The sequence below is a fragment of the Equus caballus genome, chromosome 2, assembly GCF_041296265.1.
Source record: "Equus caballus isolate H_3958 breed thoroughbred chromosome 2, TB-T2T, whole genome shotgun sequence".
NCBI classification, from domain to species: Eukaryota; Metazoa; Chordata; class Mammalia; order Perissodactyla; family Equidae; genus Equus; species Equus caballus.
In genome coordinates, this window is record NC_091685.1 from 18,852,231 (window position 1) to 18,869,834 (window position 17,604).

General features: G+C 42.4%; 1 protein-coding gene across 2 annotated transcripts; it reads right to left on the minus strand.

Annotated features, from left to right (window-relative positions):
• Positions 1 to 578: 578 nt before the first annotated feature.
• AKIRIN1 (akirin 1) lies at positions 579 to 13,010 on the minus strand. Of its 2 annotated transcripts, XM_023633087.2 has the most exons (5): positions 12,524 to 13,010; positions 8,056 to 8,196; positions 5,684 to 5,818; positions 4,273 to 4,344; positions 579 to 3,733 (listed from the first exon to the last, which is right to left on the minus strand). In XM_023633087.2, exons 1-5 carry the CDS (start codon positions 12,744 to 12,746, stop codon positions 3,723 to 3,725), a joined length of 582 nt encoding a protein of 193 aa, XP_023488855.1. In that variant the 5' UTR covers positions 12,747 to 13,010; the 3' UTR covers positions 579 to 3,722. The 2 variants fall into 2 exon arrangements, with proteins under 2 accessions (XP_023488855.1, XP_070116521.1); XM_070260420.1 differs by lacking the exon at positions 8,056 to 8,196 and having other exon boundaries at positions 12,524 to 12,878.
• Between the last annotated feature and the right edge of the window lie 4,594 nt (positions 13,011 to 17,604).

Sequence of the window (17,604 nt, forward strand, 5' to 3'; positions counted from 1 at the left end):
TAACGTAGCTATCGAAGACAAGCACTCTCTGAAGCTGTTTTCAAGGAAAAAATCACCAGGGCAGCAGAGAAGTCAGTTTCTTAAGAACAGTATTTAACTATCTTTAAACCCATGCTATTTTCTGATAAATAGAATCCTCACATCCACTTTTGTGTCTAAAATTTCAAAATTCAATATGCCCAAGATAAAAGTCATTCTAAACCTTTTATCCCTCTGATAGTATGATCCCTGTCCTCTTCCTTGAGGATCAATGCTCTAAGTTCATCAGCTTTTCACTGAGTATATCCTCATTTTGGCAATCAGTCAGTTTTCATTTGTAAACGGGATTTTCCCTCGCATCTCAACCTGAGCTGTAACTCCTGGAGGAATTACAAATTAGGGCACGTGTCTACCAATCCATGATGCACCAAGTTTGCCTTGCTTGTGAACTTTTTCAAGTGTACATCAATGCTACAGTGCAGGGGTCCACAAACTTTTATGTAAAGGGCCAGAGTCTAATTATTTTCAACTCTGTGGCCCATACTGTCTCTGTCTCTGGAGTTGCAGTGTGAAAGCAGTCATAGATGCAAACAAATAGGTGCGGCAGTGTTCCAATAAAACTTTATTTACAAAACCAGGCCAGTTTGCTAACCCCTGCTATATTGAGTAACAAAATACAGATCCACCGAAAGGCATTTACTGAATTCATTTGTCATTCATCTTTATTGTTTTCTTAGTCAAACACTTAAAATACAAATTCTAATAAAAGAATGTGCGATTCTGATGTTAACACGGGGCTGTTCATCCTGGAAAGCTGAGAATCACTGCTGCAGACAGGGGCTGGTCTTCGGAGCTGACGGAGGCCACGATAAAGAAACCGGCTGTCACATTTTCAAGTGCATGTTCTATGTCCCAAGCTGTGCTAAACACTTTCTTTACATGGACTATTTAATTTAATCTCGCATTTGAAAATAAAACCCAATGATGCACATACAATTAACCCTCATTTTACATATAAGGAAACCATGGCTCAGAAAGTTCAGTAGCTTGGCAAGGCTCACATAGCAAATTAGTGGCAGAACAGACTAAACTCTAGGGCTACAAACATCTAAAGGGCATTCCTTTAACTACTACACTAGCCAGCCAATCCTCCCTGGAGGGCAGAGAGGTTCACCATGTGTGGAAGGTTGGCCCAAATTCTTGTATCCCCTCACCTTCTGCTCCTTGGGGAGCTCTTAATAATTAGCACTGCCTCAGGAACTCTTCTCCCCTGTACCCCTCTGACCCGGGCATGGACACTTACTCCTTTCATTCCCCTTAAGCTTACGACTTTCCTAAAAGAGGATAACAAATGGGATTAAATCAGAGAAAACAATTTTAACTAGCTCACTAGAAATGGCTGTTCTGAGACCACAGGTCCTGACCCATCCTTATAGGCCTCTATAGGTTGTCTTCTTCCTTGGGCCTTGGCCTATCTCTGTGGGATAAAGACACTTCCCCACCTGGGAATGCCCCTAAGTTCACGCCCTAGAAATCAAGATCGAGGGACAAACTCCTTTCACTAATCTAAGGCCTACCTTACAGGTCCCCATTTTTTGTCCTAGGAAGCGTCTTTTCTCTGGATAAAACACTAAACCAACATGCCTCCTCCCTTTTGAGAGGATCCCAAAATCCAGCCATAGGTGTGGTCTTACCCTGTGGCCCCAAAGGGCAACGGTATCATAATACAATAGCCTGACAACACTGGGTGCAGTGAGAGGGTGTCTGTCATTTCCCCTACAGAAAGCTACTCTACTTCCCACCCAGAAGCCATTTAGTAGGAATGGGGCTAACAATTGCAATAGTGAGTGAGCACATCACACTGATTCTGTAACAAGAAGACTTCAGTGAGGCAGCGTTCCCCATTCCTGGTCCATCCTTCAGGACTTTTGATGGCCCCCACAGCTGCCCTTCCCTTGTTTTGGTGTGACTATCCCACTGTAAGTCCACTCCCATTACAGCCACTGCTATGCTCCTCTTCCAGGAACAAGTGACTACCCTGGAAAAAGAAGAGATGAAACAAATTGCCCTTCAAATATGAAGTAAAACAATTCTTTAATTATTAAGATTACGGCTGGGCTTTAAGAAAAGTCTATAAATCTTAAATGTCATGTTGAACTGGGGAAATGGTTATAGCAGCCTCGCATACATCATTCGAATTAATAAACATTATCACAGTATTAAGAAGGCAAGGTAAACAAATAGCTTAAGTATTTTATTTGTTTGCAACTAAGCTTGTTAACACTATATAATGAAAATGTACAAAGAATAATGTTGCAGTTTTTGGTTAGATTTAAGTCAAAGACATTCATTAATAAGGAATCTTCGAATGTGAATATTCCAGAAATTTCTCTAAGCCATCTGATCAGAACAACTGTCTCTGAATATTACCTTACTTTGGAAGGTATTGGCATACATTTGAATTAAACTCAGAATTTTCAAAATAAGCCCTAATTTAAAAAAACTATTCTATACTCAAACTAAAACAATTTTAATAGAACTTTCCTTTCCAGAAACAATAATAAAGGAAACAAGGCATTTTGTAAAATGTGGTCCTGAACAAGTCACAGTAAAAAATAAATGTATACTCAACTTCCACCTCCTCAAAACAGAGGCTACTTTCTGTTCCTCAGCCTTGGAAACAAGGTAAAGAACAGTCTGTAAGCAACTTCGGGCAGGGGGCTGCCAAAACAAAGCTCGAGCAGTTGTACATGGACACCTCTTAGAATTCGGGGGAACCTGACCAAAGGATCCAAATTCTCTTTTGAATAACTGATGCGAGAGTGAAGTGGCTCCTCCCAAACAGCAGTGCCGCCGGGGCCTGGCCCAGCCCGGTGCTCACCTGTGTAACGCTCCCAAGCAAACCTTGATCCTCCTGCTCCGGCGGAGACTTTTTCTTTTTAGAGGTCAGTGTCCAGGGAGCTCTTTGTGTGAATGAGGTGAGCACAGACTCCATGTGGGTATTTTAAGGCTTGGAGTCAAAGTATTTTTTAACACGGCTAGGCAGAGTCCATGTGTCAAATGGCCTGTCTCCAGTTTGTTCTAATTCGTCACCACACATTTGTTGACCTAGGACCACAGACCTTTGCTATGTTATCATAATCACATCTAATGTCCATCCTAACTTATGATTCATATTCTGTGCCTGGAAACAGTCCCTGTATTTAACAATAATACCTACACATAAAACAATCCACTGTTACAACTTATATGGTCACAAAACATTAATGATCTTCTTTAGACCAAGCAAATGTTTTTAACCATAATTGTCGTGCATCAAATTCACAGCCAGAATCCCCAAGATCAAAAAAATTTGCACAATACAAATAATAACTTAAAATACACATACACACATATACACACACTCTCACACACACTTCTTACAGAACTGTGCTTGGGGAAACTCCATTTGTTGAGTGCCACTGAGGGCATATTTTGCTAAACTTCTGCTCCAGGTATTTTTGTTTGGAAAATCTATCACAGTAGGGCACAGCTGTTTATTGGATGAGCAGAAAAGAAAGATATGCTTGTGGCAACGAGAAAGTTTTAAGGTCTTTCAAGTTGTATAAAATGGACCTGCAGAAACGTTTAAGTGTTCTCAGGATGCAAAGTTGGAGCTGAAATGTGATATCAAACCAGTTGCAAAAAGTGTACAGCAGCCATCTCTTGAGGTCAAACCTGGTACCCAGATATGCAAGAAAGCTTCAGGACACGTCTATAAATTAGGAATAAAAACAAAAGAGTGTTAAGAATACTAAAAAATACAGTATTGTGCTTTTTTTAATTAATCAATGGTAAATGTGATAAACAGCATAGAGGATATGAATCACCAGTGAAAAGGTCCTAAATTTTCAAGAATTTAAGAAACCTGACTCAGGTTCAGTTTTGATATACAGCTATTCATAATTTATGTTTTGACTAATTGGTAGTTGCAAGATGTTTAGAATTAAGAAATTCTGACCACACACTTGATAAGCTGGCTTAGGGAATCTGGACGAATACTCAACTTCTCTAAGTGCTATCCCTACCTGTAAAATGGGGCTAACAAAGTTCCTCTCTCATAGGGTTGCTGTGGGTTAAATAAACTTCCTGAGGATTTAAAGGGCTAGCACAGTGCTGGGCATGCAAGTCTCCTCTAAATATTAGCTACTGTACTTCACAGGGGTTTTAGCTCTCAGGAGACAAGGTATATTCAGTGTCAAAATCTTGCTCTTGGAAGTTGGAAAATTCAAAGAAAAATTTGGCAATACTTACAGCTTGTTGGCCTTGTCCCATATCGTCGCATAATCTGATCATGTGTGAATTTCACAAAAGATTCATACTGTTCTGTGAGGGGAAAGACAGGATATACTATCCCAGAAACTCTCCCTCAGCTTTTTAAGAATCAAGTGTCAGGATCACATCCAGCTTCCCAGTTGAAATTATCCACTCTCAGGCCCTCCCTGTAATGGTCACTGTGAGATCTGTTACTTCCCCTTAGATCCCACTGCCAAATCGCTGCCTCCTAGATTTGGTCACTGACCACGTACAATATAATAATTTTTCTAATAATCTCGCCCCTGCCGTAACTCCATCCCCTTCTAATGGCCTCCCCAGATAGATATGCTCACTACTAAAAGCCAGCCAATTTTAGGATATCTCCTATGAGGCATGAGGCTTGAAGCTCTTTTCTGCACTCTATCCTTGCTATAAATTTTAACACACACACTGAGTGAAAGAGGTGGGAGGCCAGAAAGCTAAGAAAAAATTCCATATACCCAACTGCAGACAGTTTCATAGAAATACCTCCTACAGGGAAACTCAGTAGAATGATAGTCTGACCTTCATGAACAGAGAAGTGACTTAGAGCCAAATGGTCTGAACAGCGTTGGGGTGAGGGCTGAGGAGGGGAATGGCATACTAGAGCTTCTTCTTCTAACACACATTATTAGCACATTAAAGCATCAGGAAGATCTACTATGAAGAAACCCATTTAACTTTGTTCTTAAACCAACAGTCCTCAATTTAAAACAGACCTATTAACATTCTGAGGAACCACGTGGTATGGGTCACCAGATTAGGAAACAATACTGTTACAGGAAGAAGTTGTTGCCTGAAACCTCTCTGATCACAACATCGTCCTCTTTCACTAAACAGGTACTACTTTCTATTCCTGGTTCAAATCCCTTTCTTTCCCAAAAGGCTCCACTTGTTGCCATGATTAATCGCTCCCTTTGTTCTAGCCTGAGCTGTGCTTTCCAAACTCTAATGTATTCTCTAGTGTACGTCCAAAACACAGGATGCCTGACTTCCCACATCCACAAAATGACTCCCACCAGGAAGTCTGAATATGTGACTATATTCCACTCCTCCCAACCACCTGTTGGGAGGTTAGCACTATCCCAACCACCTGTTTACCCGCCAGCTAGCCCAAAAATAACCTCCTTAATGCCTTTATTCATATGGAAAATTCTTGAAAGCCTGGTTTGTTTCAGAAATGTAAATGAAAAGTCTTTCCATATAATGTAAAAATGAAGCGTTTAGAATTACCAAAGAGAGTAATTTAATACAACTCATTGAACTTCCTGCATGAAGTCCTACTCTTTTTCTAAATTACCATTCACTTAACCGGGCTTAATCCTTACTGAACCCTATTAACAATGGCAGAGCCGCTGTCTCGGCCTACCTGCTAGTTTGGTATTGAGGATTTGCTCATACTCCTCCCGAATTTTATCTTCATAGTCTTTTAAGAGACGCTCACATATTATTCCAACTTGTCGGAGGGTAAAGGTGGGCTGGTCCTTCTTCATCCAGGAGGAACCTGGCCAAAAGACAAATCTAGTTTGCATGATACATTCTAGTTCTAAGGTTCAGAATTAACAACTTTATATAAACAGTCCTAGGATATAAAAACTGTTTAGAAAAATGATAGTTTTCAGTACTTTACTAGGAATATTTTCACCTAATCCTCTGAGTTTTGACATTTGTTTTACAAAGCAAGGCCAAAGGTAAATCGAGAAGTAGGAGGAAAACCTGTGTCCAGGTGTGCTGACTGATCTGCATACAGAAAAACAGTTGTGATGCCATAACAATCGGAGCCCACACTCAATGCTCGCTTGGTAGAAGACAAGAACAAAAAGTTTAAAGCTGATATAAAGCCTCCAGTCTGGATTAGAGAAAACAGATTCACAGTATGAAAGCTACCCAGATCCTCGGAGATCCCCTAGATCTACGTTTAACCAAGGGGGTGCATCATAACTATCTGTAGAATTAACAACAAACAGATATGCATTCTGATTTAATTCTGGGTAGAGCTTGGGCAGCTCTTTGCTTTCCACAGGTGATTCTGCTAAGAAATGGTTAGGAGTTTGACACTTAGGAGACCAAGTGAGTTGCCCAATATAAAAAGCTCTTAGCAAAGTCATTTAAGTATGAATGAAGGAGAAGATTAGACAGTAAACATCTCATCCTCGGTCCCTTTTGAATTTAGGTTGAAAAGAGTGAAATGTTCATAAGATAGTAGTTAGAAACTGAAATGTCCACTGGAATGCCAGAAAACATGGAAATCGGTTTTTTTAATTTTTTTTTTTTTTTTGAGGAAGATTAGCCCTGAGCTAACATCCGTGCCTATCTTCCTCCACTTTATATGTGGGACACCTACCACAGCAGGGCTTGCCAAGTGGTGCTATGTCTGCACCTGGGATCCAGACTGGCGAACCCCGTGGCGCCGAAGAGGAACGTGTGCACTTAACTGCTGCGCCACCGGGCCAGCCCCTGAAATTGGCTTCTTGATCATCACGAAAGCCGCAGCTCTACTGGTAGCCCAGTACTGAGTTGTTCCACAAAGCTCAGCCTGAAATCTGTTTCTTTGGGCCCTCTTAGTCTATACACCATTTAACATCCTAAAGAAATCATTTTTTGCTTATATCAAAATTTTTCCTTTACAGCTGAAACTTGATCAAACATCTAGGCAGTCATTATTTGTAAGTGTTTCTCTACCCATAACATATCCTATTACTTCAAAAATTTATTGCTAAAATCTCAAGAGAAAATGAAGGAGAGATTTGCTAGCTGTAACCAGTGAGAGGTCTATTACTCATGTACGTGCAAGAGCAATCAGAAAGGGTGTTGTTCCAGAGCCAAGACCTTTGGGTTACAAGAAGACGATTTTTTAAAAAATTGAGGTGAAGTTCACATAAAATGAAGTGAACAATTCAGTGCCCTTTAGCATAATCATAATGTTGTACAAGCACTGCCTCTACCTAGTTTGCAAAGCAGCACACCTTCCCCATGAGGCAGTCTTTCCCCACTCCCCACTCCCCGCTTCCCCCAGCTCCTGGCCAACACCAATCTGTGTTCTGTAAGGAGACAATTTTTAAACAAGGTAATTTTTACCTCCCTCTTAGAACTGTTAAAAAGCAGAACACTTTGCGAGGAAATAAACTCTTCTACCGTTAAAGACGACGGAGTTCACCACCAATGGAGATGTCTGAGCACTGGCCTGTTGACTATTGGCAGGAATATGGCAGGCGAGACTGGTGGCTGAAGTATGTGACCATGAAGATTCCCTCCAACCCTGAGATTCTATTTTTGAGCACATCCTCTCTGACCACCTGTCAACGTTATACAGCAGTGCTGCCACACAACTTTCTGCAATGAGGGAAATATCCTATAGTTGTGCTGTCTAATGCAACAGCAACGTGAGGCTAATGAGCACTTGAAATGTGGCCACTGTATCTGAGAAACTAAATGTTAAAATTTTTATAACATTTTAATTAATTTCAAATTAAACAGTCACATGTGGCCAGTGGCTACGATATTAGACGCTGCAGTTATAGAGGGTACTCTTGCACTGTGTGGATGGAAGCCCAATCAAATCAATCTACGGTATTTTCCAATTTCATGACTCTATGGTTTTAAAAGTATTTATAAGCAGTAATATAATGCATACACTTTACCAATTTTCTTACTTTAGACAAAATCAATTTTGGATTAGGAACTGTCATGTTAGTACCATTTACGAACTCTTAAGTGGACTGCGCACTAAAGCACGCTTACCTGGCGAACTAGGTGCTGCGAGTGCTGCGGAGTGAGGCTGACTTTCCGAAGTACAAGCTTCACTCTGATTAAGAACAACTTCTAAATGTCTCCACCTCTGATAACGACTATATTCTTGTTTTATGTTCTGAAAAATTTGCTCTAATAAAAAAGAAACACACTTGAGCATTCAGTTTATTGTGTCATTTATTCAAACTTCAACAAGGAAAATGCTTATACCAAATAAAGCACTCCTCCTATAACCCCCAAAGTGTGCCCTCCTATTGCTGCTATTCCAACAATACATAGAACAGCTATTTTGGCATGAGCCACCCAGATAGTTCCCTTCGCTTGTTTTTCCTGTGACAATGAAGATAGAGCTGCTGTTTGCTGGAGGATTAACCAATACAACTAGCATCACTTCCCCCGTCCTTCACCTCATAGGGAGCTATCTTGATCTCCTTTAATGCGCACAATTTCACAAACTGGGCTGTCAGGGGTGAGTCTCTTACCACCGAGGCCTTCTAACAATGAAGCTCTTGTCCTATTTGGGCCCAAGATCTTTGGGGAAGAGGACAGCAGAAACCATTATGTTCACAGCCTGGACACTGACCAGGGGAAGACCTGAGATTTATTGCTTGGAACTGATGACCAGGGCTTAGAAAAGAATTTTCTGATCCTGTAAGAGGCCATATTTGTGTAGGATTCAGATTACTATTTTGAGTCAAGGTAATCATAAACCAAATTTGCTAGCACTATGAAAGGGTCCAGGACACACAAATTACCAACCACCTTGAAGTCCACTCCTAGAAACAACACAGAATCTGGAATGATGTTTTAAGTTCTTCATTTTTGTGGTAGAATAATGTATTCACTCTCCAGATAATAAAGTCTCCTCATCAAAAACAAAACCCAGAAAATCGCATCACCACACCCCACTCACATTATTCTAATGTATGTTTTGCTATAGTCTTATTTTTTTAATAGGTGGAAGTGTGGACGCCATTTTGCTTCTTCCTGGCTGTGTGACCATGACCTTGGGAAGTCATTCAGGATCTTTAGCCTAGTTTCAATATAAACGTTAAATGCCTACCTGATAAAGTTGTGAGAATCAAAATCAAAGCTAATAATGCCGTGACAAATGACAGTACAGCCCAGGAACTGACATGATCTCAAAGTAGCTGCACATATAGCTAAACCCCCAAGACTCAGCTTAAACACTGGAACAACATAGGATGAGCAAAGCTTTTCTTTAAGAATACTACGTAGTTCATATTTTAGATCCCTGAACTTATAAAGTTTTCCCTTCATCTTTAAAATGTATTATTCTCCAAGCACATACTTGCCAGATTCAATACAAGGATGTAAGGAACTGCAAAGACTGGAAACAAGAAAGGACAAGTATGAAGACATGCTCATGAGAACAGAAGGTCTTTGATAAAGCTCTAACTGCCTCCTGTATGTTAAAGTGAACAAATGGAAAGATAGAACTTTCAGGTTGGTAGAAGGACTAGGAAGTTCAAGACTCTAAAGATGCAGGGGAGGAAAATAAGGAAGTAGATAAGATTTTCTTCCCAAGGGCACTTAAAACAGGAAAAATGCATTTTTTAAAAAAAGAAAAATGCAAATTTGTTTTTAACAGTAGATAATAATTTTAATCCTTGCCTCCCATTATTATTTGAGGCTGTGCTTCCCGGTTGTATCAGACTAAGCCCATCCTCAAAAGCCTACAATGGTTCCTAGCTGCTACAGGCCAAACGTCAAACTCTTGAGCACGGCATTCCATGCCTTCCAAGTCTTGGCCCCATTATTTTTCCAGTTCCATCTCCCACTACAGCCCAGTTGCATTCAACTATCGTTTCCTTAATTTGTGGGTTTTCTGGCCTTTGCTCAAGCAGTTTTCCTTTGCTTGAAATGGAGCTGTGTCTCTGCCCCCAACATTATTCAAGACCCAGCTAAAATGCTATCTCAATCTGGAAGTTATTCCCCAACCCTCAAGACATTATCAATGAACTGCTTTGGTCTACTCACTCCAGGTTTAGAAACATCCCCCTGAGGTCAGCAACCCCCTTCCATGCCTGGGAGCCATCTATCTCATTTAAGCAACAAAAGGCTTAATTTTACAGGCCCTTTCCACAAAAAGTGCTATGACACGGTTTTTTTAAAGATTATTGGCACCTGAGCTGTCATCTGTTGCCAATCTTTTTTTCCCTTCTCCTCCCCAAAGCCCCCGAGGACACAGTCATATATTTTAGTTGTGAGTGCCTCTGGTTGTGCTGTGTGGGACGCCGCCTCAGCATGGCCTCAGCATGGCCTGACGAGTGGTGCCGTGTCCGTGCCCAGAATCTGAACCAGTGAAACCCTGGGCCAGTGAAGCGGAGCGTGCAAACTTAACTACTCGGCCACAGGGCCGGCCCTGACACACTTTTTCTTTTAAGTGAAGTAAAAACCATTTCTGAGAGAAGTTTACAACCCTTGAGATAACTAGGATGATATAAAATAAAATCACTAATCTTAAATTCACTTTTCTGCTAGTTGGCTTTATTCTTGCTGTTTGTATAGCAACTAATAATTCCTCCCCATTCTTCCTTTTTAACCCTGAAGGCATCTTTCACTTAAGGGAAAGCATCAAATAATGAATCATTTATACTTTCTTTCATGACAGAACATATTCCAATAAGCATTAAGAAACAACTGATCTTTACAAATGAGTATTTTAAATATCTTAACATAAAATGACCAAAAAGTTAGTTTGCATGATCTATGCAAAAATCTAAGATTAAAAAAATAGTGACCCATTAGAGCACTGTGCCACACTGAGGCTTCCAAATACATTCACGATCATTAAGCATTTGCTGTAATGTGACCTACGACAGAATTAGTCTACAAGGTAGTACTGGAAGAAACAAAACATTTACATAAAATGTTTTTTATGTAACGGGTTTTTACATCCATCAAGATAGACAGGGCAAGAATTCATTCTATTTTGCAGAAGAGAGACCCGGAAAGATTGTGGCTATCCTTGGATATCTGCAGGAGCAGTGAAAAACATCACTTCAAGTGGACATCTATGCCTTCTGCTTTTGAAGGGCTCTTAACAAAGAACTTTTGCAAACATTATCTCATTCAGTATATAAGGTTCTAAAACATTCAGTGGTCGGGGAATTTAGAGAAAATAGAGTTCCTTTGGGGACTGACTCAGGTAATGGATGGGAGACTTGAAGAAATGACTGTATATGGATTGGCAAATCGAAGGGGGAAACATCATGCTGGCACAGCCAGGTGGGTCTGCGGCAAAAGAGCAAAGGCACAGTTTGGAAAAAAAATGTATGAAAGATTGATTAGGTAGGATATGGTTATAGTTGATAAATCCTTTGAATGCGGGGATAAAGAAGAGGTGAACGTGAGAAAGGATACAGCATCCAGGAGAGCTTGTCTGGCAACTGCAAGAATCTTGGTATGAGAGGATGAGGGCGTGAAATCTGAAATGTGCATAGGCAGAGGAAGGAGGAAATAAATCCTAAAGACACTGGTAACTGAAAAGGGGTGAGGAAGGAATGATTTTAAGGCCAATTCCAAGGTTGTGCTTACACTTAAGGAATAGAAAAAAGCAAAGAAATGACTTGATAAAGTCCAGTTTTGAGACGCCCCCCCATTCCCGGGAACCCTTTAAAACTGTTATATATTAATTCTGATGCACTTTCCCCTTTACTCCTGCACAATGGTTAGTTTTTTGGGGTTTTTTTTTTACTTTATTGTCACACTAGTTCTCCCCTTTTCTTGGCCAAGGTGGAAACCCTTATTAAAAAGGAGTCTCTGTTACGGATAGTTGAATTTCTGCTTCCGGAGCCTCTGTATGTTTCAGGATTCTCAAATTCTAGCTCACCACCTACCAATTTCAAGCCATATATGGTACAAGACAATAGCCATACAATAAAAGAACATGGCCAGTCCCTTAGAAATAGTCAGGTTGAAATCGGATTCCATGACTTCGGCGGCAGCCTCTGGTCCCTAAAGACTTGTGGAAATAGGTCTCCCTACAAGCTACTGGACAGTGCTCAAGAGCACACACTCGGGCCCCTTCTCAGTAACCCGCCCCCAACACCCACCCTCAAGGCCGGGTTCGTGAGGAGAATCCAATTTTCCAAGGCCCACTGGATCTGCAGGGCGGCTCAGCGCAGGCCCGCAGAGCCGAGGCGGGGGGGTCTTTGGGGACCGTGGGGCCCCGAGTGGCCAGGGATATTCCCATCTTCCTCTTGCTCCCCACCCCTCTAATCTCCCCAGCTCCGGGAAAACCGAAAAGCCACACTGTGGCCCCACCACCCCTCCCGGATGTCTCCGATCCCCGGAAGCGCCCAGGCCCAGCGGCACCCCAGTTCCCTTTTCTCAGGGCAAAGAAGGGGTCTGCGGGGGAATCGGCCTAGCGTCCATAATTAACCCCCCCCATATGCCCGGCCTGGCTTCCTGCCAAGCCCGCAGCGCAGGTTACCCGGAGTTGGAAGGCGCCGCTCGCTGCCGGGCGGGGCGGGCTGCTGCAGGGCCGGCGGCGGGGTCTGCGTCTGGAGCAGCGGCGGCGGCGGCTCGGCGTCGGGGGGCCTGAGGCCCGGAGTGGGGCCGGGCAGGGGGGCGCAGCGCCGCCGCTTCGGGGACCCGGGGTTCAGCAGCGCCGCCTCGAACTCCATGGGCCGCTTCAACGTCGCCCCGCACGCCATGCCGCCGAGGGGCCAGGGACCAGGAGCGGACGCGGCTGGAACGGCGGCCCGACCTCCGGCTCCTCAGCCGAGCTCCCGAGCCAAGCCGGCTCCAATGGCGCCTCCAGCACCCGGCAGCGGCGCTGGCCCCGCCTCCTGTGACGTCACGGGCCGCGGCCACCGCCCGGCGGAGGGGGGCGAGCCGGAAGGGGGCCGCTCCGGGAGGGCCGTCAGCCACGTTCCGGCCCGCGGCGCCCCCTGCGGAGGAAATGGAACGGTCTGGGCGGAGAGCTCGGTCACCAAGCAACGTCGGGAAGGCCCCCACCCCCGCCTCCGCCCCTCCCAGAGTCCCATCCTCTCCCCCTTTTCGGAGCCGTCGCGCCGGGGTGGCCCCTTAGGTTTTCGCACCTGCGCGACACGGGCGTGGGGGCGGGGAGAGCTCGGAAGGGCCTTTCAAGAGGCCGCGGGGGCCGGTGTACCCGGGGCTGGTGTCTCCGGGGTCGGCCACGTCCTTTATCTAGGCCGCTCTAGTGCCGGTGCTAAAGGAGAGGGTGATTCTGAAAGGTCCTCAAGGGCATTCCCGGAGTCCAGGGAAGCCTTCACTTAACATAACCCGAGATCTGAGGCTGGACTTTAGGAAGTACACCAACCCCATCAAATTGTGTGCAAAATTGTGTGTGTGTGTTTGTGGATGTATTTTGGGATAGATGACCCGTGTCTTCATCAGCTCATCAAAGAGATCTTTTACTCAAAATAGTTAAAAACAAACAGAAAACAACCCAGTGGCTTAAATCATCCAAGAATGGTGTCAGAGTGTTACAAACTTCAACTGATGTCAGTCTCCCCATCTGACCTGGCAGCTCAGGTGCTTCCTCAGGTCTGTTCGAATTCTTTACAGCGGTGCCAGCAGTAAATTTCTTTTGATATTCCGGAAAAGTAAATAGATAACAGGAGGGGTCTGCTTTCAGAAGCTGCATATGTTTGTTAATTACTGTGCTGGGAAGCGGGTCCAGTGCTTTCAACAGATCATCAAAGGAATCTCTGATCCAAAAAAGGTTAAAACCTATCTATAGCTATTCATATACATTAAATAATAATGGCCGTACCTCCTGGCATCTGTCTGCTTCAACATATCTCTGGGATTTTCCAGAACAGTGCAAATTTCAGATACTCTCTTCTAATAGGTCATATGCGAGATCAGTGTGCCCCAATATTTGAGTTGGAGAATACGGACATACTACCTCGGTCCCATTCTTCCTCCTTTTTCTGTTGCTTTTCTCTGGATCCCCTCTACCCAGTTTCTCCAAATTTTATAAAGATCCAAACATAGGTCAAGTTTTTTTGCATTTATCTTTGAGAAATACCAGAAATAATTTTAAAATGACTGAGCATACCAGATGTTAAACTTATTTTATCCCATCTCTTCCATAAGGACATAAAGAAGGTTTACAATAGGCTAGAAAACTAGAACTAGAACAGCAGGGGGAAAAAAAAATCACAATTATCCTGGGGTTAAACATGACCGTAACTGAATTTGAGATTTAGTTCTGAGCTTCCTGGCTGCCAGGGCAAAAATGAAAACACAGTGCATGTTGGATAGATCTTGTCATCTGAAAGGAATCAGTTTATCATAGGGGTCAGACCATAGATTCTTTTCCATAGCTCTAAATTCTAAACGTAAGTTTCTCATGTGACTTTATTAGGAAGCAGTGAATGAGGTAATAAAGCAAGCAAGATTTGAACAATTGCAAAAGCAAAATTCGTACAGATATTCCTTATGTCCAATAAAAGCCAAAGACATAAAAGCAACCTAGTGATGGTTATTTTTTAGGGGTTTGTCTAATGTGGTCCAAGCAAATTGCTTTCTTGTGGTTTGAAAAGTGTGTCCCTTGGGTCATCGTTCTCAATAGCACTCCTTCTAGCTAGGGTTTTGCTAAGTGCTTTGATTGTCACTCTCTTCTCTGTGATCCTTTAAAACTTTGAGCGTGCCTTGTAATGTTAGTGTTTTAAAACAGGAAGTTACAACTTGTTTACATATCTGACTGTGCTTCAAAACTATAAATTCCTTGAGAATAATTACCAGGCCTCATTCATCTGTGTTTCCCCACTCCCAGCACAGTGTTTAAATATGGCAGGGGTAGGCACAGAATAAATATTGTCAAACGAATAAATCGCAATTATTTCGAGGTTGTTCTCTCTCCCTGAAAGCTGACAGACCACATTGCTGAATGAGGGTGGATTTAGATGATTCAGAAACCAAACAAGAAGGTGGTATATCCTGTTGTAAGTTGCAATTGACAGTGGCCCAACCAGAGGGATGTCCTTGAGGGAAGCAGATGGGCTGCTCTGAAGGCCACTCAGTGTGCTATCTCCTTATGAGGTCATCACAATCTAGGTCAGCTTTGCTTTGCATATCCAGACACTTGACCAGTCATACATGTGCACACACGTATACACACATTACTAATTACCTTCCATGTGCTAGGCATTATGCTATTGTGGTTGAGGATTCTATGGTATGAAAAGAGATATGGTTCTTGCCCTCCTAGGGCTTCCAGTCTGTTAGAGATGGCAGACATGAGTCAAATCATCACAACAACAAATATATAATCACAAACTGTGACAAATACCGTGAAGGAAAAGGACAGAAAATTATGAAAGAGTACAACAGAGGTCTTAACCTGTTTTGGAGAGTAATGATTTCCCTGAAGAAGTGATGTTTACACTAGGAATTAACTAAGCAAAGAGAGGATGGGAACATCCCAAGCCTGAGGGGACAGCATATCCAAAGTCATATGATAGAAGAGACCATAATGGATCAAAAGAAGTCTCAAGTGGCGGTGGTTCAGAGCATGAATGCAGAGACTCAGGGGAGAAAAAACTGATGAGGAAGGCAGGAGCCTGATCATTTAATGCCCTGTGGGCTTCCGTGAGATTTTTTTTTTTACCTTTATCTTAAGATCAGTAGGAAGCTACTTCAGGGGTTAAAGTGGGAACAAAAGAGTTTAAATATGATCGAACATACATTTGAAAAGATTCCTGGCTGCTATGGAGAAGAGACTGGAGGAAAGCAGGGGTGAGTGGAGGAGGTCAGTAAAGAGGTTATTGTGTCTGTCCAGATGCATGCTTTGTAGGATTAGTTTTATAACATTACCAGGAACCTCCCATTTCCCAGCACACACAAATTTTTTCATAGTCCCACCTGGGGGTGTTTCTATGCTAGTTCACCCTGTGAAAGCTCAGGAATATGTCTGAGGCTCTATATACTGGGGCCAGCAGTTGTCTGACTCAGGAGCATGGCTGGGCTAAAGTTGGGGCTGGGAATGAAAGGAAAGAAGGATATTATCTGGGGCCGGCCTGGTGGCACAGCGGTTAAGTTCCCACATTCTGCTTCTTGGCACCGGCTCGGATCCTGGGTGCAGACCGCTTGGCAAACACCATGCTGTGGTAGGTGTCCCACGTATAAAAGTAGAGGAAGATGGGCATGGATGTTAGCTCAGGGCCAGTCTTCCTCAGAAAGAAGAGGAGGATTGGCAGTAGTTAGCTCAGGGCTAATCTGCCTCAAAAAAAAAAAAAAAAAGAGGAAGAAGACATAAATAAATGGAAATATGTCCCAGGTTCATGGATTAGAGGACTTGGTAAAATGCCAAAGTGATCTACAGATTCAGTGCAACCCTATCAAAATCCCTGTGACATTTTTTGTTAAAATAAAAAAATTCAGCCTAAAATTCATACAGAATCTCAAGGGACCTGGAACAGTGAAAACAATTTTGAAAAAGAAGAACAAAACTGAAGGATTCCCACTTCCTGATTTTAAAACTTACTACAAAGCAACTGTAGTCAGAACAGTGTGGTACTGGCTTAAAGACGGACATCTAAACCAATAGAATAGAATAGAGAGCTCAGAAATAAACCCTCGTATATATGGTCAAATGATTTTTGACAAGAGTGCCAAGACCATTCAATGGGGAAAGGATAGGTTTTTCAACAAATGGTGCTGGGAAAACTGGATATTCACATGCAAAAGAATAAAGTGGACCCTTACCTAACATTGTATACAAAAATTGACTCAAAATGGATCAAGGATCTAAATGCAAGACCTAGAACAATAAAGCTTTTAGAAGAGAACATAGGACAAAAGCTTCATGACTTTGGATTTGCCAATGATTTCTTGGATATGACACCAAAGGCACTGGTAACAAAAGAAAAAATAGACAAATTGGACTTCATGAAAATTTAAGAATTTTATGCATCAAAAGACGCTATTCACAGAGTAAAAAGGCAACTCATAAAGTGGGAGAAAATATTTGAGAATCAGATATCTGATAAGGAATCAATATCCAGAATACATAGAGAACTTCTGAAACTCAATATTAAAAAAAAACCCCACCCCAATTCAAAAATGAGCAAAGGCCTTAAACAGACGTTTCTCCCAAGAAGCTATATGAATGGCCAATACACACATGAAAATATGCTCAACATCGCTAATCACCAGGGAACTGCAAATCAAAACTACAATAAGATACCACCTCACATCCACTAGGATGGCTACTATCAAGAAAATGAAATACAACAAATGTTGGCAAGGATGTAGAGAAACTGGAACCCTTGTGCTCTGTTGGAATGTAAAATGGTATAGCCACTGAGGAAAACAGGATGATGGTTGCTCAAAAAGTTAAAAATAGAATTACCACGTGATCCAGTAATTCCACTTCTGGATATATACTCAAAAAAACTGAAAGCAGAGTCTCAGAGAGATATTTGTATACCCAAGTTTATAGCAGCATTACTCACAATTGTTAGAACATGGAAGCAACCCAAGTGTCCAATGACCAATGAATGGATAAGCAAAAATGAAATATTTTCCAGCCTTAAAAAG